The sequence below is a fragment of the Sorex araneus genome, chromosome 1, assembly GCF_027595985.1.
Source record: "Sorex araneus isolate mSorAra2 chromosome 1, mSorAra2.pri, whole genome shotgun sequence".
NCBI classification, from domain to species: domain Eukaryota; kingdom Metazoa; phylum Chordata; class Mammalia; order Eulipotyphla; family Soricidae; genus Sorex; species Sorex araneus.
In genome coordinates this window covers 397,777,868-397,802,627 of record NC_073302.1, presented here as the reverse complement: position 1 = coordinate 397,802,627, position 24,760 = coordinate 397,777,868, and the positions used below count along the sequence as shown (strand labels likewise).

The 24,760-nt window shown below is 33.9% G+C and overlaps 1 protein-coding gene across 2 annotated transcripts in view; it reads right to left on the bottom strand.

Moving 5' to 3' along the window:
* The window catches only part of CACNA2D1 (calcium voltage-gated channel auxiliary subunit alpha2delta 1), a 459,233-nt gene that overhangs the window by 72,236 nt on the left and 362,237 nt on the right, over nt 1-24,760 (bottom strand). For both annotated transcript variants that reach the window (XM_055124139.1, XM_055124138.1), the window contains exons 11-12: nt 15,796-15,954; nt 10,486-10,590 (exon numbers count right to left, since the gene is read on the bottom strand). In XM_055124139.1, the coding sequence (XP_054980114.1) occupies nt 10,486-10,590; nt 15,796-15,954 (264 nt within the window). The remainder of the gene's footprint in view (nt 1-10,485; nt 10,591-15,795; nt 15,955-24,760) is intronic.

Genomic DNA, 24,760 nt, shown 5'->3' with positions numbered 1-24,760 from the left:
AATAGGTGTTCAACCACTTGAACATAAGCTGCACTGATTAAATATTTTTTCATTTACAAATGTGTATTTTGTATCCTTTTTCTCAGTATTTATTTTCTTTTGTTGTAGATACTTTTAAAAACTCTTCCCTCAAGTTTTCCTTTCAATGTTTATTAAAATTTTAAAATTACAATTATATGCAATCTCCCATATAAAATTTTCTGCAACTGCCTACGCATTACAGTATTTATAAAATATTTCAAATATTATTTCAAATGATTATTTTTCTTTTGAGAACACGTTTATGTATACAAATACACATGCACACATATAAAAACACATGCATGTATATATTTAGCAATTTTACAGATTATCAGCATTTTCTGACATTTTATAAATTCACATTTGTTCAGATAAATATAATTCAAATAATTTCAAAATTTTTAAATATTACTAAATGAAAAATAAAAAATGTGACAATGAAAAATTCAGTATAAAATTAGTTAGATCCAATATAGCAAATCAGTCCTGAATTCTGCTCTTGTTTTCACATTTTAATTAATTAAAATAAGTTTTACACTCATTAATTTTATAGGCGTATGATATATATTTGATACATAATCATAATAATTTAGTTGAATTTAGAATATTGTTATTACACACAAATGTCAAAGTGCATATTGTTTTCACTTATTTTGTACTATATTACTGCCACCCTGTGGAATAGTTAATGAACTAACTACAAAGTTCAGAGATTTAAACCCAAAAATGATTGTTAATCACCCCTAAAACCTATTCTTGAAATTAGGTTTCCTCTACTTGAAAAAATCACAATTCTCGCTAATCTATAATTTGGAGGAAAAGAAAAATCAAGTGATTCCTTGAAATACACAATTTACAAGTCATTGTAAATCATATTCTCATCAATACATAACTTTAGAATTCTATTCTTAAAAGTTTATCTGTATGGCTTTAAATAACATAGCATATAAAACAGCTTGTAATACTTGATGTATAATCACATAAGATGTATATATCATCTTAAGTGCAAAGTAAGCAAATTAATTTTTTTCTTTTAAATTAAGCAAATTGCTTTAGACCATATCTTCAAAGCCAACTTTTGTGGAGGAAATATTCCTTTACGCATATGTAACAGAATAAACTGTCACTGTCATCCCATTGCTCATCGATTTGCTCAAGCAGGCACCAGTAAGGGCTCCATTGTAAGACTTGTTACTATTTTTGGCATATTGAATACGCCATGGGTAGCTTGCCAGGATCTGCCGTGAGGGCGTGATGCTTTCGGTAGCTTGCCGGGCTTTCCGAGAGGGGCATAACAGAATAATAATAATCACAATGCTTGATTCATGTAGCAATATGTATATATATATATAGGAAAACATCTATTTTAGGTGAAATATTTCTTTAAATTTTACTAAATGTATCACAACTTATTTGTAAGATTTCTAAAAGACCCATGTTTCAAGATGTCCATTTTGTGAGAGCCACATATGAGATCAACGCAGTCTACAGATGCCTCTGAAAACATCTTACATAATGCTAGAGTCCAAGTTTTTAACAAAAATAATGTGCAAGGACAGTACTGAAAAATTTAATTTTTTTTATTCCTTTTTGAGCTGACTTTAGTAGTTTAAAGACTGCCAGTATAATTTATTGCATTGTTTTGCAATTCTTCATACATAAATGTGAATGAGCACTTGTTAAGTGAAAAAAAAAAGTGAACAAAAACAGAAAAAATTAGTGGTCTCAAATGCTTGCAATGGGTTGTCAAGACTAATTTTGGTGTTTCCTAATATAAGTAAGCACATTAAAATAAAGCAGAAATAAACTGGACTGGTAGTCATATTGTACTTGGTTATTTGAATAGTTTCTTTACACTTCTATGATGATAAAGTCTTCATCTTTTATTTTATGTTAGGTTCACTTAGGGGAGTTGGGCAAACTGTTTCAGGCAAAAATAAAAGGATATTTAATACTTATACTGTCTATATACTGCATTATTCCTAAGAATAAATAAAAACTCATAGTTCTTAACCTATGCTTAACTATATAAGCATATCCATTAAAGGCAATGATGATTTGAGAGAATATTTCATATGATTAAAAATTTTAAAAATCACAATTTGCAGATATAAATCTAATTTTGATTTCAGTTATTTCAAAATCATTTTTTGTTTTGAACAGAATACTATAATTTTAGTAATTTAGAATTATGTGCCAATCCGCCATACTTGATCAAAAAATGTTGTAATAAACATCAAATCTGATTATTTAAAATGTTTTACTTTACTGGTTTCTTAAAATTCAGCATTTATTATAACTATATACTAAAGTTCTGGATTTCATCTAATCTTTATTCTGTTTTGTTTGTTGAAGACTAAAATTCTTGTCTTCAATTAAGAATTTTTCCAAAGCCACAGGGTCATCCTATTTTAAAAAGTCATAGGAATTTCTTCTTTCCCAGCAGAACCCGGTTACTGGAAACTGTCACCTCAACAATTATCAGTTACCCAGAGTTCAAGTTTAATTTGCAATAGGCAAATCTCCAAGGATTAATGGAAATTAGCCCATGAAGCCAGAAAGCCAATAAAACTAAAATAAAAAGTTGCTATCGAAACATGTAGAAAAAAAATGATGACTAAAATGGGTTTTATTAATTTACTATGTATACTAAAATTTTGGAACTAAGCCTACAAAAATACAAGATTAGACGGAATATTTTAGGAGAAAATTCTATAGTGGTCTCTGTACTTCATAAATACACCAACATTCCAATTGTTTACAAAACCTACAGTTCTAGTTTTATAGCGTTATGAAATAAAAATGTCCACGTTTACCCCTCTCACTTAATTTACTTTATAACGTCTGATGATCGGAAAGGCACTTGCAGCCTGCAAAGTTTTTATGGTTTAATTTAATTCATTTTAGTGTGTTAAGGGCTATGAGGAATATGTTCCTTGGTGGTAACATCTTGCTGTCTGCCTTGAGAAAGTCTCCTGGGTGGGCAAACAATGTCTGGAACTGCCCAGGCACAATTCACAGGGGGTTATGAAATGTAGACAGTAGGTAATGTTCTTGACTACATCACTTAGTAGCCATATGACTTTTCACAAATTGCTTCTCATATTTGTTCTCTCTTTTTTCCACAAGAGGGACAATGATGGTGGCAGTACAAAATATTTTTTATTATATGATTATTTCAGTTGTAAGTGATAAGACACTTTTTAAAGTTTTTTGTATTATGTGAAAAATTGTGAGCTCAAAAAATATTAGCTATAACAACAGGAACAGTGATAAGGATTGGATATTTTATAGTTAAAATACCTGAATTCAATGGGGTCTATCTTCCATTAGCAGAACAATAGCTTTTTAAGTCTAATTTTTAAAAATGACTGAAATTAACACTCATCTAGAATAGTAACTATGACTTGTTTTATGACATTTAGCAATAAACTTGTGCTCAAGGGATCAAGCTTTTTTCTAAATTCCATTGTGTCGATATGAGCTATATATATGAGCCTCTTAGAGTGTAACAAAGGCAAGAATTTAATCAATTACTTGAATTTTAAGCAAACAACATGAACCTTTTTTTTTTTCAGTAGTAAACTAGGTTTTGAAGCCATGTTCCAAACTGATAGCTTTCCCCCCCTCACATTTCTTACATACAGGTTCTTTTTATAATGTAAACACAAACTTCAGGATTATATTGATATGTTAATTAGGGAGGAATAAGGGCATAGGGACACACTGAAAAGTTTTCAGGGTTTACTCCTGGCTCTTCATCTAGGATTTACCCCTGGTGATTCTCCAGAGATCATATTATGTGCTGCAATTGAAGTGACATTGGCTGCATGCAGTGTAAATGCCCAAAACCCTGAGCTATTTCTCTGACCCTAGAATTTAAAAATTATTTTACATTTGTAATGAATCATCCCGACATTATCCGATTTTAAGAAGTAATTTTAAGCTCTTCTTCCCTCTGCAAGCATGTATATAGTATCTGGTATAGAAGGAGTAAGGTATGATTACACTGCACTTCCAAGTAATTTATATATATGTAAAGACTATTGTTAACCGGAGGTTAGATAATAAGCTATATGCTAATCTATTTTAGAATTTCTTTTTGGACAAATACTTCACTTACAACAAGATGATCACTTTCCCATGCATATTTATCTGTAAAATAATATGCCATGGTCTCACTAAGGTAAATAGAAAGATGCCACCAGTACAATATTTTACAGTTTTTTGGGGAGACTACATCTGCCGATGCTTAGGGTTTACTCCTGGCTCTCTATTACTGTATAATCCCTAAGTATTATTCCCAGACTACATGTGGTGGTGCCGGGGATTAAACCTGGGTCAGGCTTGCACATGGCAAAGGTTTAACTGCTGTACTACTTTGCTGGCCCCTGATACTATTTTCAAACTTAAAGTCAAGCCCTTCTGCTTAAAAAGTGACATATGAAGGGCTGGAGAGATGGTATAACAGGTAGGGCACTTGCCTTACACATGGCCAACCTGGGTTTGATCCTTGGCATCTCATATGGTCCCTCAAGCACCACCAAGAATGATCCCTGAACACAGAGTCAGGAGAAACTCCTGAGCATCACTGGGTGTGTCTCAAAACAAAAGTGACACGCAAGAGAAAAATAGAAGTTTTATTTTATATTCAAATTCATTTTTTGTTTATTTGGGTTTTTTGGCAGCACCCAGTTCTCAGTGCTTACTCTTGGTTTCTTGATTGTTTGTTCTGGGATGACTTATGGGGGAGCTCGGAATACAATATGTGGTGCTGAGGTTCAATCCTGGACCAACTGTGTGCATAGCAAGTGCCTTAACCACTGTACTATCTCCCCAGCCTTCTATATTCCAATTTAAAACAAAGTTATTGTTAGAAATATATTTATTTTTAGAAAAAGAAGCTACAGAGATTTTTTTGAACAATAATGATGTTTCACAGTTGTTCATTTTAGGAGCATATTTATTGAATATTTACTGATTTTTCCAACATAGTCAATTACTTGTGGCTTTAGAAATGAACACAATTCCTACTTCATGAAATAGACTTTTAAGATGAAAAGTAAACAAAACCATACTTAAAATAAATAGAAATTGGAGAGAAAGAAAATAGAGGGAAAGAAGTATTGTTCCTAAAATTTTAAAGGAGATACATGGGAATCCTCTAAAAAGAGGAAGTGAAAGAGATGCCATATTCCACATGGATATACTATAAGGAGAGATCTAATCTGAGAAGGTGGTAGTCTTAGCACACAGTGCAATAGGGGGCTCTTTATATTACTTTTGTACAAATAATAGGCAATCCCAGGTGTTATAATTCTATTTTAAATATTTCAAGTGCATTTCTACACTCTAAGGTTTATAATCTGTTCTATACTTTCCACCAAGTGTAAATATTTAACTCCTTTTTAAAACTGTTTTGTATTAGAGTTATTTTATATATTAAGAAACCTGTAACATATATGGAGGTAATATTACTCAAACCTGAAGGCCCTTTATCTGGTTAGACCTTTTCTTAACTTAAGGAATGTTGTCAACTTTTAAATTTTATTCTTTATAGTGTTAACATTAATTTTATTCTTATTAAAAATAAAATTGCCATTAAACATAACATTTAAGTTCATAATCTCTCTATTGACAAGGCCAATGCTACAGTGATTTTTGACTATTTTCAGTTATATTTCAGAGTATGTTTTATTTCTATAACTAGAGGTATAGTTCCTAAAACTAAAAATATTTTAGAAACTGCTGAAAGTGCCACTTTTTGAAAAAAATATTTAGATGTAGTGCATTTATTATTATCAAACATTTTATAAGTCATAAATATATTTATTTTCTAATGTTTGAACACTGAATTTTGTTTAGAAAGAACTGGCTGACAGAGAAACCAGACAGAGAAAATGGAAATTAATGACTATCCAAGTATATTTTCCGTATCATCAGCTGAAAAAACTGACAACCTGTACTCTTACTACAACACATACACAGACTTAGCTACTTGTAAGCAGGTTTAAATATTTGGGAGGGTATATATTATATAATCTCTGTACTTTGGGTTTCTCAGAAACATAGAAAATAATCTGCCAATGATTCTAAAGAATTACAACAAAGCCACTGTTGTTTGGTGATTGCAGTTTTAGCTTTTTTCCTCTCTGAGCATCATTCCACATCTATCATGTCTTTATTATTTTAAATTTGGTCTTCTCATTCAGAGACTATTTTCATTTTAGGAACTTTGAATGTCTTTTCATTCTGGATTACTTCAGAGAGTTAAGCTAAGGATCAGACATCTAATTTCTAGCCAGCTAGACAACATTAAATGTATATTGCTGACCAATCTCTTTGCTATTTTACAGAAAATCAAGCATCTTTAATTTTTGTGAGGCCTGGAAATTATCTTTCAACTCTGTGTCTGGTTTTACTTTCCTTTATTCATTTCTTTGGGCTCTCTGATAGATTTCATTTTAGTTTTGGCACCATTTTTAAGGAAGTCTTGTACACATGGGGGAGCCCTAAGGAATGGCATTGCTGCAGGTAAAGATTAGAAAGTGAATGCATTTTAATTTGGAACAGCTGTGTGAGGAGACTAACATGGATTTTGTTTTAAAGCTGTACCTATCTCTAATCAGGTAGATTAAGTCCCAGGAGTAATACATTTTGCAAAAGAATTCAAACATTTCATTCTAACTCTCAAACCTTTTGGTCTCAATAAATGGAGCTGGATATTTGCTGCCTCATTCATCGGCTCTCTAGATGCCCTGAATCACACCTATCAGTGATGTTATTATGAATGATTTCTGGAATCATGAGTAAGAAAAATGGGTGTAAAGAATGCCACATTAACTGTAGCCACATTGATGCCAAACAAGAGACTTGGTTGAAATGCAGGATTCTAAAAATAGCTTTTAAATTTTTTTGGCTAAAACTCTTACAATTTTATGATAGCAACTTGGATGTTTTAAGCTATAACTTTAACTTTTTAAATTAAAAACATTAAAAAATAGTTACATAAAATATAAAATTTTAAAGAGTATTTAATGTTTTTGTTTTATAAAAACCAAATTTCATTTTCACTCATTGGCTATTTGAAAGGCTAGTAAAATTTTGAGTTGATAAATTTGTTATAAGTTAATGTTAATTTTTCAGATATGAAACAAGTTTGTCACACACATTGTTATATGCAAGAGATAGAAAATTACCTTCCATTTGAACATTTATGTGCTGCAAATATCTCAAATAGGGTGGGGGCTTATGGAAGGAAATTCTGGAATAGTGGGAAGTTGTGAAAATTTTCTTAATTCATCCCTAAGCACTTTAAATCATATAGAAAGGTGGTGAAAAATATCTACACACATCATTTCAGTACATACATGTGCATATAATATGTATACACATGTCCTTGGCATAAGCAATCAGCTATATAAGTGTCTTGACAGAATACATATATTTGCAAAAGAACACTTAGTTTAAAAATGATTATCTATGATAATCTACTCTCACTGTTAATAAATACAACATGCAAACACTAAAAGATTTTTTTCTTTTAACAAAACTTTTCCACATTAGAAAATGTGGAAAGGCACTGAGCTTAGATGTAAAAGCTCATCAGATATGTGAAACAGTAAGGTTTCCATAAATGTAATTCATAATATCCAAGTTCAGAAATCTGTGATCTCTTTCTCATTCTTATATTAACTTTTCTGACTGTGTCATCCCAAACTAACCTTTACTGATAACATTAAATTCCACCTGAAAAAAAAGTGTACGCATATACCTGTGTGTGTGTGTACAAAGCTTGTTCCAATACAGAAGTCTTACTCAGTTGCAATATTTATATTTTTTGTAAATTTGCTAATATTTTAGTAAAAAATTATATTTAGATATTTTACTTCATATTTTTTCTTTTCAATTTTTACTCATGCCATTTTATTTAAGCTAGCTCTTGCCAAAGTTAGTATATGGTCTTTTGTTCTTTTTTTTTTTCTTTTTTGGGTCACATCCGGCAATGCACAGGGATTACTCCTGGCTCTGCACTCAGGAATTACTCCTGGTGGTGCTCAGGGGACCATATGGGATGCTGGGATTCGAACCTGGGTTGGCCGAGTGCAAGGCAAATGCCCTACCCGCTGTGCTATTGTTCCAGCCCCATATGGTCTTTTGTTCTTGAAGAAACAATATAGAAGGAAGTCCACTTAAATTAGGTACAAATATGTGTATATACATCATTGTATCTACGCATTTCTATGGGTAAGAAAAACTTTGCTGTAATCATTGAAAATGGAATCACAGAGAATTTGGCATCTTAATTTCCATACACTTAAATTATTATTATACATAAAACTAATATTTATCTAGTTGCCAGGGAGATAATACAGCAGATAGGGAGCTTGAATTGTATGTGGTCAACCCGGGTTCAATTCCTGACATCCCATATGAATCCCTACGCCCTGTCAGGAGTGATCCCTGAGTGCAGAGTTAGGTTAGTAAGCCCTGAATACCACCAGGCGTGGCTCTAAAAGAAAACAAAAAGCAGCACTTATGATCACAATAGAAGCCAAATACCCAAGTAATCATTTTTTAAAATTGCTTAACAAAGGTTATGGATTCTTTAGAAAATTGGTTGTCTACTGTCATTTTATTTTTTTCCAGTTTGGTGTCACGCTCACTAGTGCTCAGCGCTTACTCCTAACTCTGTGCTCAGAGATTATTCCTGGCAGGACTCAGGAGGCTCATGAAAGGTGGGAAGGAGCCAACCAAGTCTGGCCATGTGCATGGCGAGTGCTATCTCTCTGGGCCTAAAACTTGATGGTCATAAAGCATAGAAGTCCATCCCTAAAATACTATCAATGAAATTTAAAAAATGAAAATGAAATGAATGTGGTACCAGAGAGCAAACCAGCATCAGTCTCATGCAAGAAAAGCACTTTAACCCCTGCACTATCACCTTAACCCTTGTACTATTACTTTAACCGTTGTATTATCACTCCAGCCACTAAATAATTTTCATTTAATTACCCAAATGAATATGATACAGATAAAGATAAGGATGTCACACTTCTCAAACTGGTGAAAATTTCAAGAAAAAGTAAAGCAAATTAGATTTGACTCCAGAATTATTGTATTCTCTGGAGATTTTCTCCATGTTCTTGGATAATAGTGTAAAATCTTGCTGAAATGCTTAAAACAAAAGAAACAGCTGACATTTTTTATTGCTTTTTTGGGTGATTCCACATAATTTAGAAAATTAAGTTGAAAATCATTTTTCTCTTAACAAATGTGGAAATATGGTCATAATATAGATATAGGTAGACAGAGGGCTGTTAGAAAAAACAGCTACAATTGGCATTCTCCACATCATTCTTCACTGATTGACATAAGCAGGCTCAACTATTTTAGAACAATGTCAAAAGAGGTCCCTCGACAATGTTTTCTTTGTAGTAAAAACAATCATTAACATAAATATATTCTAATCTTCACATTCTAAATGGTGTACTGAAATAGCATACTTTAAAAATGTTATACCTAAAAGGATTTGTCTTCAATCTTTTATTGTAAGGACTACTCTTCATATGAATTCACTACTGCAAATTGCTTTGTCTGTAAATCTACAAAACAATATCTGTTGAGAACATTTTTATGAGTAGATAGGATATTTGAGTATTATTAAAATAGCACTGTGGCACTGTTGTCCCATTGTTCATCGATTTGCTCGAGCAGGCACCAGTAACATCTCCATTTATTTTTTTTCAATTTGGTGTCACGCAGTCTCACTAACAGTGAGACTTGTCAGTTTTTGGCATATCGAATATGCCACGAGTACCTTGCCAGGTTCTGCTGTGCGGGCAGGATACTGTAGCTTGCTGGGCTCTCCAAAAGGGACAGAGAAATCAAACCTGGGTTGGCCACGTGCAAGGCAAACACCCTACCTGCTGTGCTATCGCTCTAGTCCGTTATTAAAATATTTAATTAAAATATCAAGAAAAACATATTACTGCTATTTTTGATTTCTTGTAACATTTTCTTATATAAAATTCTTTAAACAAATTTATGCATATGGTTAGACAAATAACTCAACTGGTTGGAGTTCATACTTGGCATGTAGGAGGCTAGATTCAGTCCCTGGCATCACATGATCCCCTGAAAAATGCCATGGGTCACCCTGAGCCCTAAAAGTCCTTGAGTATTGCCGGTTTTAGCCAAAAATTAACAAAAAATAATTAGTGCTTAGGAATCAAAAAGAATACATCGATCCAAGTTATTTTATTAATAGTTATAAAATAAATATGAATCATATAAAAAGACCATATTAACAATTCTCTAATTCAGTCATTGGTTGATGTTCTACAATCTGTATGACTTTACAATCAATTCACTAGTATTTAGAATTTTTCTTGTTACCATTCTTCCATTACCTTTTAAAAAGTCACTGCTAACATTAAAATTAAGATATAAAACTTCACTCACTTTTTTGTCTTTATTATATTTGGCAAATATCTCCTGGGCTCTCTCTTCTCCTCCATCCGTGAACAACATGATAATCTTATTGCAGTTGGCTCTGGAAACATTGTACTTAAAAAAAAAGTATAAAATTTAAAATAAAATATAGGAAATATTAAACACAATGTAAAACACACACTGTATCACTGTATCACTGTCATCCTGTTGCTCATTGATTTGCTTGAGTGGGTACCATTGTGAGACTTTTTGTTACTGTTTTTGGCATATTAAACACGTTACAGGTAGCTTGCCAGGCTCTGCCATGCTGGTGTGATACTCTCGGTAGCTTGTCGGGCTCTCTGAGAGGGGCGGAGAATTCGAACCCAGGTTGGCCAAATGCAAGGTGAACGCCCTACCCACTGCACTATCATTCCAGTCCGTAAAACACACAATGAATGAAGTATTTAATAAATAATAAAATCTAAGAACTGGTTCCTGGTTCATAGTAGCCAACCCCTACCCTCTGAGAACCTCTACCACAGAAAACAAAAGAAATCAGTTTATTATATATATGTGCATATGTGTGTATATATATAAATATGTGTGTATTTTTTTCTCCTCTTTTTTGTGCCACACCAATCTACAGTCAGAGCTTGCTCTTGGCTTTGTGCTCAGGAATCACTTCTAGTGATGCTCGGGTTATCATATGAGGTTCTAGGGATTGTGACAACTATATTCTAAGTTGTAATTTCTCTAGAAGACTGTCACATATAATAATCTTTCAGTGTCTGACCATTAAACAAGTGTTAATGGTTATCACGTTGATTTTATGCTTTTATAGTTTAAACAGAAACAAAGAGTTAAAAATGAACATAGCTTCTACCATATTTTCAATCTGTTTATAAGCGTTTGTTAGTTTCTTACTCTTCATCATGCCTTATGTTGCCAACATGGCAAACCTCTAATGTCCAATATTTTTTTCATATTTGTAAATGTTTATTTTCCTAACAGTGTTTTATTCTCTCAATTGGTTACACATATTCTAATACAAAAAGTTTCAATTCTAGTGGTGGATCATTTCTTAAAATTTAAGGTTTCCAGGAATAGTGAGATAGTGTATGAGGTAGGGCACTTGCTTTGTATGAGGCCAAAATGGGATGAATCCTGGTACCCCCAACGCACAGCAGGAGTGATCCCTGAGCAGAGTCAGGAGTAAGCCCCGGGTGCTGCTGGGTGGGCCCCCAAACTAATACATGTGTAATAAAAATAAAATCCAAGGGTTCCAAATGCTTCTGACATAGAAGAACAATATATTAGTACCAAAAGACCATTAATTAATGTAAGTAATTTGGAAAGCTGAACTACAAAAACCCCGCCTTTGTATGTTTTTGTAAAAGTGTTGAGACTAAAATATCACACTAATTCACGAATACTCAGCTTCTTTGAAAATATCCATCCTAATGGGCCACTCAGTTCAGTGGGAGATAAGTCTAATATGTAAATTAAACATTTTAATCTCCATACTAAGGAAAATATGTAAATTTATTTCTAATTAGACAATTTATTAATCCATTTGACTGAAATGTTATCACTTCATCAAGAAATCAATACGAAACATATTGACATAGTTTCTTTCCCTTTCTTTCACTGTAAGGCTTCTAAGTCTGGCGTGCATTTTATAAAAGTAAATACTCATTTTAGATCAGGCACACTTCAAGTGCTCAGAAGTCAAAAATAATTATGATTTTACTTGTATATATTCATTAAGTATACCAAATACTTCAGCCCTATTTTTTAATGACTAATATTGAAAAAAAAACAAAACACTAATTCTTCTCTGGTGTTTGAGTTTAATGAAGGTATGTTATCTATCTTATTTTTCAGAGAAGATAAGTTCCATTACTGCAGTACATGTTAGTAAAGAGAATATTTCACTTTGCTGATGAAACAATCTTGTTGTACATCACACCATTGTAAATGCCATTTGAATACTGGCAGTTAAAGCCTTAAACTAAGCATTATGAAAATGCGGTTATCGGCTAGAATAATTTTTCACACTCATGCATGGCCCTTGTTTCTGAAGAGAACCATCTGAAGAAAAGTCTGAGTATTCAAAAGGTTGTGGATCCTGTCATCAAGATACTTTTGTTAAAGGTGTTGAAATTCCTCTAATAATTCCTTTAATAATTTTATTTGCATATGAAAAAATGGACAAAACATGTTAAAAGATGCTCATAAAAATGAGAAAGTTTTTTACAATAGAACAAATTTTTAATGTTTGAAGTAGAGATGTACTATTATTAAAAGGGAAAATATCAGTGCGTGTTAGTACATCACACTACATTTGTATGAAGATCATTCGTACACTTGCATGAAGTGAATATTTTTTCTCAAAAGAGAGAGTTCTTCAGACACATGCACAAAAATAAGTTTTTTTTAGCATGTGTTGTAGTAGAGCAAAGTATAGCACAGGAAAAATTTTACAAAGTCAATGAAGGAAACAAAACACAAATTTAAAAAAGAAACAAACTTTCCATAAAATTGCAACGAGTAGAATTGATAATTGATTATAATACAGTGTTGCATAATACACTTTGTCCCAGTGGAGCCAGAATGCAGTGCAGCATCTAGCATTTGTGTACTCAAGATCGTTTAAAAATTAATCTGGTATATTTGATCATAATTTATGAAATACTATATAAAGACCAACTCATATTTTAACATAAGGTTCACTGTGGGTAAATTATAGGTCTAATTCTATTTGACATATGCCTAAATTATCTGAAGGCATATTTTGCAAGGACAAACAAAAAACAGGGAATGATACTATGTCAAAAGACTAGACATGGTTGAAAGAGATAAAATATGCTTCAACATTATGACAAGCCATGACACTGGGGAAATTATTTTAAAATGAAGAAATGCAGTCTAAGAAAGAGTTGTGGGAAGCAAAACACGTGAGACTCATTTCAGAAATAAGTGGGAATGTATTGAAAATCATTACAACTGTGTGAAAACTGTAACATATATTTTATCAACAACGAATAATGGGACTTACTATATAATCAGGACTTACTAAAAAAAAAAACACATCCTCGGCAATTTTTGCTTTTCTTCTCCTTATGGCTTAACCAAACAGCAATTATTAAAGATCAGCACTTCAAACTTCACATTACTAAACTGAGCTTCCTCTCCTCTATCCTCTCCCTGGGCTGCCAACCTACCTAGTATTCCACTCCAGAAAACTCAGTGTTACCAAGTCCCCCAGCTATATCAACACCCACCCACCAACTCCCTCAGTTGCCATCTCACTCTCCTTATTATCTCCTCGCATCAGATCTAACATTAGGATTTCAACAGTAATTTCTCAACTGAGGTCCATCACTACCAGTTTCTCAAACTTTAATTTTGCTCCACTTCCCACTTCTCAGAAAAAGAAAGTCACTCTGCGCACCTCTGAAAACCCACCTTATATAAGCTAACACAGAGAAAGTCCCCTCTCTCCCAGCTGTACTGGACACTACTACCACCTACTCTGGATTGTTTATCACCCCACAGAGGGACAGTACCACACATCTTGAGAAACACTGCAAAAAAACAGGCCATTCCCATCTTCTAAATATCTCCCAGTCTTCTAAATGTTATCTAACTGATTCCTCAGAACTTTCCATTCCCAACCCTGCACCTGTACTGCTACATCACAGTTATACTCGGACTGCTTTGAGTGTGTCATACATCTCTGCCTTTGTCCATTTTGTTCTTTTTATCCCAAATAATTCTCCACCCCCACTCTGACTCATCAAATGCTGTAGATTCTACTCATTCTTCAAATTCCTGGTTTCAATTTTCTTGACCTCCTTTGGGTAAGCAAAGCCTTTACCCTCTGCTACGCCAGAGGACTGAATGCCCCAGTAGGGCACGAACAAACTGAACTAGCAGTGCTGAGTCAGGGTAATGCTGGACCCTCTTGAAAGCAGATTGTCTTGTTTACTTGTTATTCCAGTACCACCACTGGGACAGGAAATCGTGAGTCACTAAAAAATACTGGATTAATAAACTAATAAATTTACCAATAAGACATCTCAATATCTGTTTTAAGAGATTCACTTAGAAAATAACAAAGTTGGCATCATGTTCAGTCTATAATAGCTCTATAGCAAACCACAACACCCAAAGAGAGAGAGAGAGCAAAAGGGAATGCCCTGCCATAGGGGCGGGGAGGAGTGAAGGGACAGGATGAGGGTGGTGGGAGGGATGCTGGGACCATTGGTGGTGGAAAATGGGCACTGGTTGAGGGATGGGTACTCGATCATTGTATGAGTGAAATGTAAACATGAAAACTTGTAAATCTGTATAAATTTATTTCACAGTGATTCACTAATAAAAAATTAAAAATTAAAAAAAAGAAAATAACAAAATCATATGTGCAGAAAATAACATACAAAGACTTGTTCAGTAGCTCAGCGCACATGACGAGGGTTATGAACTGACTATGCTGAATATGAGCCCATCATTATAAAACATACACTTATTTTTCATAATAATAACCATGGCTCCAACAACAAGCCAGCCTGTTATACTGACATGCTGTTTGTTACATCTTATGGATAATTTTGTCTACAAGCTCCTGATGCATATTCTTTTGTGACCACCGAGTTCCACTGTCTCAATGAGGACATTAGGTTACAGAGAGATTAGGTACAAAAGTTCAACCACTGTGATGATATTACTTTGTGAGGTATATACAACTTATATCTACTTTCAATAACTCAAATTAAAAGACACTACCACTTGAAAATAACAGTCCATGTGTGATATATATGCTATAAATGGGACAGGCAGTAGGCATGCCAGAATTTTCCAGCCTAACTGCAGATATAGATGGAGGACTGGTTCAGGGGAATATTCACTGAGAAAGGACTTCTAGCGTGGGTATTTAACTTTCCATTCATCTTTATTTTATTATTAGGCACTTCTATATATTTAGAAACTATTTCAAACTGAAACTAATGACCAAAATGAAAGTATTTCTAACAACTACTTCATGGTTTGAAGCACACATGTTCAGAAAAACATGATAGTAATTGTGAGAAGAAAATAGTATGTAGAAATAAATTAATGATATAAAATACCCATTGATTTCAGTGTGAATTACCTTACAAACATGCTTTTAAACATCACCTTAAAATGAGAAAATAATGTTTATATATCTTTAAAATTTTGGATTAAAAAATGTTTAATTTATGCTGCCTGTAGAAATATGCTCTCTGAGTAAACATACTATCTGGGATACACTTACAGATAGTAGTAAACACAACAATAAAAAAATATACTTACATTGAGCAGCTGTTCAAAAGCAAAACTAAAACCCTTCTTATAGTCTGTGATTCCCTTTGCTGTGATATTATTCACTGCATCTTTCAGCACTTTCTTATTTCTTACATTTGCTTGGACAAGATGCTGAAAACAGCTTACATCTTGGGCATTGCTGTTAAACTGCAAAAGGAAAAAAAATGGTAAAGACAAACGACCATTTAAAAACATAAAAAACATTTTCACTGATTTTATTTTTTATACAGTCTCAGTCCTGTAATGTTTCTTTGTCCTTCACAATGAAAAATGAGTGGGATGTAACAAAAGTACCATAGGATCAAATGGTAACTTGATGTACACCCCAGAACATATTATATTTTCTTTTATTTTTTTTTGCTTTTTTGGGCCACACCCGGCGATGCACAGGGGTCACTCTTGGCTCATGCACTCAGGAATCACCCTGGCGGTGCTCAGGGGACCATATGGGATGCTGGGATTTGAACCCGGGTCAGCCGCGTGCAAGGCAAATACCCTATCCGCTGTGCTATCACTCTAGTCCCCCAGAACATATAATCCTGAGACTTTCCCCGGAAGAACAATCTGGGATTACAGTTGTGCAATACCCTTTTTACTCAAAACAGAGGAACATCTAAACCAAAATTGAAAATCTACAATCAAATGGATTCAGAATCCAGAAATGACATGAGGATATCTTACAGTATGCAGAGACAAACTGATCACTGGACTCATCCCTCTGAAGGAAAATCTCAGAGAAACACACTCACTACTTTACAGTAACAGAGATTTAGTAATCTTGAAATTTGATGGCAGAATCTTTCTATGGAGGCTGATGTAGAAAAATTATTTAAAGAATATCAAAACAACGGGTGACTTTTCAGAAACATCATTCTAGAGGTTGTAGAAACAAATCTAGTGGCGTCATGAAAGCAAAGCACAAAGCATGAAAATCCCAGGAGATAATCATTGCTACAAGCAATAAGGTCCTGAGCAATAAAGCAAGAACATAAACACCAACAATACAAGCCCAAAGTTGGAAATATAAGAATGATAGTCAAAGTAATCTCAGCAAGCCTATCCTCATCCATGTGTTTATGACACTGTGTCTGCTGTGGGGTAGGAACCAGTGAGAAACACTGCAGAGCAGAGGGACTATGGCACTATGTGCAGGGGCAAGTGACTAAAGTGGCTCAGTGGGGAAGAGGAGCACAGAGAGGGCAGAGCTGGAGGGCTACACCTGGGTCAGAAAGTACTTTTCTAAAGTGCTCATCACTACATAACAGAACATTCTTCAGAGATAAGAAAGAGACAGGCATAGAAAAACAAAAAAAACTGGTGGAAATAAAGTTCTTGTGAACATGGGAGAAAGATGAACAACATAATGCATGAAGAGAGACGGTACTTTGAGAAACATGCATCAACTTCATGCTGTAGGAAAAAGGAGGAGGCGCTGAGTACAGATGCTGGGTGTGTGTAGACTTGGTGTGGAGATAGTGATAATTCAGTCTACGGTTTCTGTTCTCAGAGAACAGTGAGGCACAGTGATCAGAATCAAATATGGGAGGAGATGGAAAGTTTGGAGGCAGGGGAGATAAAGCAGAAAGTGAAATGTCCAGTATAAAGTCATAACTTCATTCTTTCTCACCTTTACACTGAATACTACATATATTACTATGTACACATTTATGTGAATGCAAAAGAACAGATCTTCACTTTCTTTGTTTACTGTATTCCAAAAATTCAAATATTGAAAACATTATGTTAAAGCCAAATCCTACTTTTCTGCTTTTCATAATTTGATGAGTCTTACTCTACATATTTCCTTTTGTGGAAAAAATATATATAGAGAGCCCCCATGTTAGTAAGCAAACAAACAAAATGTATGCCAATACATTAATTGTAAAATATCTGACCTTGTAGAATTATTATAAATGAATACAGAAAATATTATTAACTAATGTTGTTTAACTATGAATCATGATAAAATTATAAGTTGTTCAGAATATGAGCACTGAATAATGTATTTCCCTCTGTCTTTTGGTTGGCCTTGACCTGCTCTTACCTCAGTAATGTGTAGCATCTCATTAAGTCTCTTTAACACAAACTGATTAAATGTAAATTCAATTCATTAAATACAAATTCCATGGTGTATAACAGAAATACTACAATTAAACTCATAATACAACTCATAAATAATGCAGAGAAAGGAATGACTTCTAGAGTTAAGTCCCCATTGAAAATCTTAATCTCTTGGGAAAGTCTTTATTCTCCTGTGAAAATTTAGATGAGAAATTTTAAAAGTTCTAAATCTATAATTTTTATATTTTATACTCATCAGCTAGCATAACTAAAAGAAAGTAACAAATTTATTTCCATAAAATAAATTGCAGTTTGGGGTAATATATGTATATGTATATATACATATATATTCAGATTTTCGTAATGCCAAAAACAGAAATGATGAGTCTCACAATGGAGATGTTACTGGTGCCTGCTCGAGCAAATCGATGAGCAATGGGGTGACAATGACAGTGACAATTTATGAACCAAATATTAAAACCATAACACTATTTAATATTAAGCACTATAAAGTTTAGGACAGTATAAGATGAATAAAATAGATTTAAGGTGTTATGCTTCTGTGTTCTATTAAGAAAATATCTTTTTTTTTGTTTTTATTAAGGCATCCTGAATTACAAAACTGTTAAAGGATAGTTTCATGCATTGAATACCACACCACACCAACACACACTGGAGTGTCCACTTCCCTCCATTGATGTCTCAAAGCCCCTTACCCTTCATATGCCCTTTCCTTGGCCCCTTAGAAAATTTAGTTCTGCAGGCCAACTCTCAGGTTTTTTATTTTTTGTCTTTGCCCACTTTTTAGTCACTTAATGTATTTCTTTATATCCCACATAAGAGAGATTCTGTATCTGTCCCACTCCTGAGTGACTTCAATCAGAGGCTTAGATTCTATCCATATAATGGCAAACTGCATGATTTCTTCTTTTCTTATAGCTGTGTATTAGAAAATATTCCTTTTTAAACTATATATTCAATTAGTCCAGCACTGTTAGAATTTCAAACATTAAAAACATTGCATTGACCCCTCGAGAAATAACTCATAAAATCCAACCACTGCACTGTTGCACTGTCATCCCCTTGTTCATCAATTTGGGGATGACAGCGGGCACCAGTAACGGTCTCCATTGTGAGACTTGTTGTTACTGTTTTTGGCATATCGAGGAGCTTGCCAGGCTCTGCCGTGCAGGCAGGATACTCTCGGTAGCTTGCCAGGCTCTCTCAGAAGGACGGAGGAATTGAACCCGGGTCAGCCTCATGCAAGGCAAACGGTCTAACTGTGGTGCTATCGCTCCAGTCCAAATTCAATCACATAAGTCACTAATTAGGACAGCTGAAGAAAATCTCTGCTAGCATGGCAAAATCTAGTGCATGGTCATCACAAGCATCCTGGGTAGCGATCATGGGAGATTCTGTATCTTTCCCCTACTACCTGGAAATTCTTTCCTTTCCCCCTTCCACACATCCTATTCCTCCTGCCTACACTTTTTCTTCATTTGGTTGAGTATCTTATCTCAACATTCTTCCCTCATATAAGCACTTAAGATTTTTCATGAGTTTCCTTAAGTAGGTCAAATTATTGTACAAAAAAGATCTGCACTTATTTTTACCAGAACACATTAAAGTTACTTCACTTTTCTTTGTATGCTACACTGATATACTCTAATTGGCTTAGAAGTCCACATGATCAAGGAAAATGTCCATTCCACTATCCATATCTTCCCTAGTATGCATATAATGCCTAATAATTTTCAAGCTATAGACTTGTTAGCATACTAGTTTTGCTTTAGTTTTATAGTGTTTCTTAAAGTGAACAGTATTGCTTTCTGGGGGTGCTGTGTAATAGCACCCTCAGGTACAATTTGGGGTGTGTGTGTGTGCTCTCTGTTTAATGATTTGCAGACTTTCTGGCAGCTGCTGAGTAATTTTATTTTTCCTGAAAAGGCAGAAGTTAAACATATTTGGTAGCCTCTGCTCTACAATATGTAGTTAAGCTTATATATTCATTATACAAGTTAAACATGTATAAAAATTCTATCCAAATAGATATTAAAATAGCCAAATAAATATATATATATATATGTATGTTTAGGACTGAACATAAAATCTTACTCCCAGTATATGCTACATAAAACTACAGTTTTAAAACATATGATATTAAACATTAATGTATTCAATACAGCAATAAGAATGAATTCCTATGTTTGCGAAAGAGTCTTACTAAGAATACCAGCATTAGTGAGTGTAATATTAGTTTAATATTTACTATTTAATATTTAAATATTAGTTTAATTTTTTAAAAAGTTTAAGATAACCATGAGGAGTCAATCTTAATGAATCTAGGTAATATTCCCATTATAAATATTACTGAGAAGCACACACACGTCAATTTGTATTAGAGCCCAAGCAGATTGTTACTGCCCAAAAGGAAGCAACTTAGGGGCTGGAGCGATAGCACAGTGGGTAGGGCGTTTGCCTTGCACGCGCCCAACCTGGGTTTGACTCCCAGCCATCAGGTTCCCTGAGCACCGCCAGGAGTAATTCCTGAGTACAGAGGCAGGAGTCACCCCTGTGCACTGCCGGGTGTGACCCAAAAAGCAAAAATAAATAAATAAATAAATAAATAAATAAAAGGAAGCAACTTAAACTCTTAGTTGGTAGACACAGAATTTAATTTTTGTTCTACTGTCCTCTGCTACATAACAAATCTTTCTATAAAACATTTCTGACATGGGGGACTTTGCTTCTCATTATATCAACCTGGGACACAAATGATGAAATGTTAGCATTGCTTAGACATACAAATCAAAGGATCATCCGGAAATTGCCCCGCACCGTCTAGTAACAATACCAAATCTCATTTGGAAAAAGTTGGTGAGCTAAAGTCTTTGTGCCCTTGAAATGCTAAATATTACAGACAAAACCTAAAGTAAACACTCCTCTCCTTGGAATGAGAAAGAGAAAGACAAGTGATCATTTAATTTTTGTCCCAATACACAGTCTGCTTTTCATTTCTACCCCTTCATCTTGTTCATGAATTACAATCTATAAATCTAGCCTTGTTTTAGGTACCTGCATATTTTTCAGTCACAATTTTTAATGAGCTAAGTGCAAACCACACAATTATTTTGTTTTTTGAAATATTGTTCAATATCTCAATTATTTTATCATAGATATCTCATGTTTAATTTTCTCTAATTTTTTCATTAAAAAGAAATATGGTGCAGGATTGTGGGCTCAGATTCTAGATTGCCAGCAAAAACGAGAACTTAATTCTGACACCCTTTATGGAAATATTTATTTCTTAAAAAATTTAAAAAATAGCAATGAATTTACTGGTATAATAACCTATGATAAACTTAATACAAATTATAAAAATTCTATATGAAATAGTAAATTCTTAGAATTAAATAGACTTCAAACGTACATTACTAAACAGTACAAATTACAGTTATCAGAAGCTATTCACATCTCAGACACCAGAGGGCGATAAAGGAGAATAAAATGAAATTGAATATAGACACCCTGAGTTTAAAAACACTGACAAGGTTTCACTCCTATTAAAAATAAATTACGTATACATATATAACATGTTTTAAAGGAAAATGAATAAAAGTAGAAATTCATTCTATGTTAAAATATATATTACATATTTAAAAATATATAATACATATGTATTTTTCAAAGAAGCCACTGGGCTACACTAGCAAGTGACAGGGACTAAGGGAGACGTTACTGGTGCCCGCACTAGCATATCGATGAACAACAGGATGACAGTGATTTTTCAAAGAAATATTAGACACTAAAATATAATGCAAAGAAACAAAAAAAATATTTGAACCACCCCCAGTAGTCAATAACATTTATTCATACACACAAAAGAAACATCTTTGGTTAAGAAGGCCTATAAGATAGAACAGGTTAATGGCCTATCTCTTTGACTTCCTGAGTTTGTATATGCCATACAATAAAATAATGATTTCCACATATTTTACTTATTGGCATATTTTCTTGCAGAAATTTCATGCCAATTAATAGTATATTGATATTGTCTCACTTTTCTCTCTTAGGAATCTGCCAAACAGGATCTTACTGTCCAAAATTTTATATACAACTATATTTTTTCCAAATAGCTTTATTATTTATTTATTTATTTAATTAATTTGTTTTTCTCCTAAAAGCTTTTAACATAGCATGAATTTCTACTTCTATTCATTTTACACTTAAACCTGTTAAATAATTATGAACCAATATGTAATTAAATTAAATAACTACAAATAACTCTGATAAGGTGAGAGCTCAGGTTGGTCCAAGTAAGTCACTCACCTTATAACTAAGATAAAATGAATAAATGTATCTAAAAATTTTTTACCCATTAAGAACCAATATACATCTACATTTATTATGTATGCTACTTCTTTAATTTACATTAAATAAATCAGTAACATTTAAAAATTTTAGAGTTAAAAATAAAAGTGTTCCCCCTCTGCCTCACTTTCAATATTACTTTGCTTATTTCTAAAAATGCAAATGTGACTAATATCCAAGTACCCCACACTGCCTTTAGTATAGCATGTGATTAATGGAAAAAAAAATTGTGCTTGTCAACACCTCCTTATAAACTCTCCTTATACTTGAAAAGCAATTAAATTATACTCTGGCAATCTTTAAAAATATTTTTTTAACTAAATACCTCATTTGCTATCTATACTATAATCCCTAAATTTCTCCTTTATTTTAGTCCTTAAATTCAGAGTCATTTCTGCAACATCCATAATTTATTTGTGCATCTCTTCAATGAAGTTGATTTTCAAATAAAAGCACCCATCTGTAGCTTTTTAAAAAAAATGGTGTGGATGTGCATACTATAGTGTGCTGGAGGGGGCTGGAATAGAGTCACCCAGAGACATGTTAAACATTGATTCTCACTCCCACCTCAGGGAGCAGCTGGAAATTCTGCATTTCTACCTTTAAGGCATGCATGCTGTTTGGCCATGATGTCCCTTTAAGTAGCAAGGGCATAAACTACAAAATTCTTGTCTGTTGACATAAATGAGAAATGAATCAACATACAGTTTTCCTGAAATCAAGATAGATGACTATTTTATAAGACACAAATAAAATTACTCTCCCAGAATTCATTTATCACAAAACTGTACTAGCACACCAAATATTATTTTATTTTCCTTGCAGTCTGGCTAAAAGTAGATCTGATTTGTGGGGGGAGGGGGCGATGAAATCACTTTTAAGTTAAAATGACATAATAATACCCAACTGTGGCCATTATCATATATAGAGTAAGAAAGACGCTAAGCTAAAAAAAAAAACAAAACTATGCCCTTGTCTGGAATCATACTCGGTATATTTTAGAAAAAAAGCTGAAGTTTATAGCACTGAGGAAAAAGCAACAATTCAAACCAGGTCTTTCATGCATATGCAGTGTAATTTCATATTTAAACAAATTCTGACACTGATATTAGCTGGTATTAGATTGTCAAGTCGAGACCTGGGAGGTGTCTGTGCTCTTATCCTATTTGCAAGCTAATAAGAGAGTCTCCTCCACTTTCATAGACACTGGCAGAAAAATACAAGCCCTGTGGGTCAGAGACAGACGTGGTTTATTACTTGTAGCAATGACAGTATGCAGAGTTACATGTTTTTTTTTTTGCACCAAAAGCCCAATTCCTGCAAGGAGGTTGGAGGGAGGGCCAGGGTCATCTGCACAGGCTGTAGATGTGTTTCAGACAAGGAATCCCTATACAAAGAAGCTGCTGTTCTTATAAAGGGGCTGCTGGCAGCTGGTCTCTTCCCTTTAGAGACAGACGATATTTTAATTACACTACAATGTAAATCTCTTTGGGGAAAAATGACGTCTCTATCTTTATTATCCCAGGAAGGATATATTTAAGAAAACTGTTTATTACTGATCTAATGTAGGAAATGTGAAAGATGCAAGGACTTCTCCCAACAGTTGGTAGAAAGAAGCACTAAAAGATAGTAATCATGGCCGTAATAATGATTTTAATATACTTTGCATGTGTATATACTTTAAAAGCACTTTGAATGCGTCACTTTGTTTACTGCTTAACAGTATGGTGACAAGCGAAATTTGCTTGTGTCCATTTTAAAGAGGAGGAAGTGTTCAAAATTGTTACAGCACTAGGTCACATAACTAGTAGTTATAAAGGTTGTACAAGCTCCCTATGCAATTCTGAGTTCAATGAAGAGTTAGGGACTGTCTGACAGGAACAGTAAGTAAGAGGATCTGAGAGATAGTAGAGGAGTTAAGACACAAACCTTACATGTGGTTAACCCTGGTGCCACATGGTCCCCAGAGCACTGCCAGGTACATCCCAAGAGTCTCTGAGCACCATGTTGTCCCCTAAGGATCCCTAGGAGTAGTCCCTGAGCATTGCTGGGTATACCCACAAATAAAACAACAATAACCACAACAAAGAGGAATATGTCTCAGGGAATTAATCAAATAAAAAAACATTTATGCATAAAGATATTCATCTGAGCATTTGAGGAGTCACAGAGATGATTCAGCATTTAAAGTACTTGCCTTGCACATGACAGACGTGGTTCAATCCCTTGCACCCCATATAATCCACCAAGCACCGCCAAAAGTGATGAGCACAGAGCCAGCAGTAAGCTCTGAGCACCACCGGGTGTAGCTTAGAAACCTAAGCACCCCACAGACGAAGACGTGTAGGATGGCACTTAACCAGAGATAAGCATTATTGATGTTTTCACAAGATAATTTCATCCAGTTGCTCTCTACTTGATATAGACCAACAAAAACCAGGCTCCCAGATTCACGTATGACGGAAATCATTCACAATGTTTATAAGATAATATGTGAGTGATAGCACAGCGGGTAGGGCAT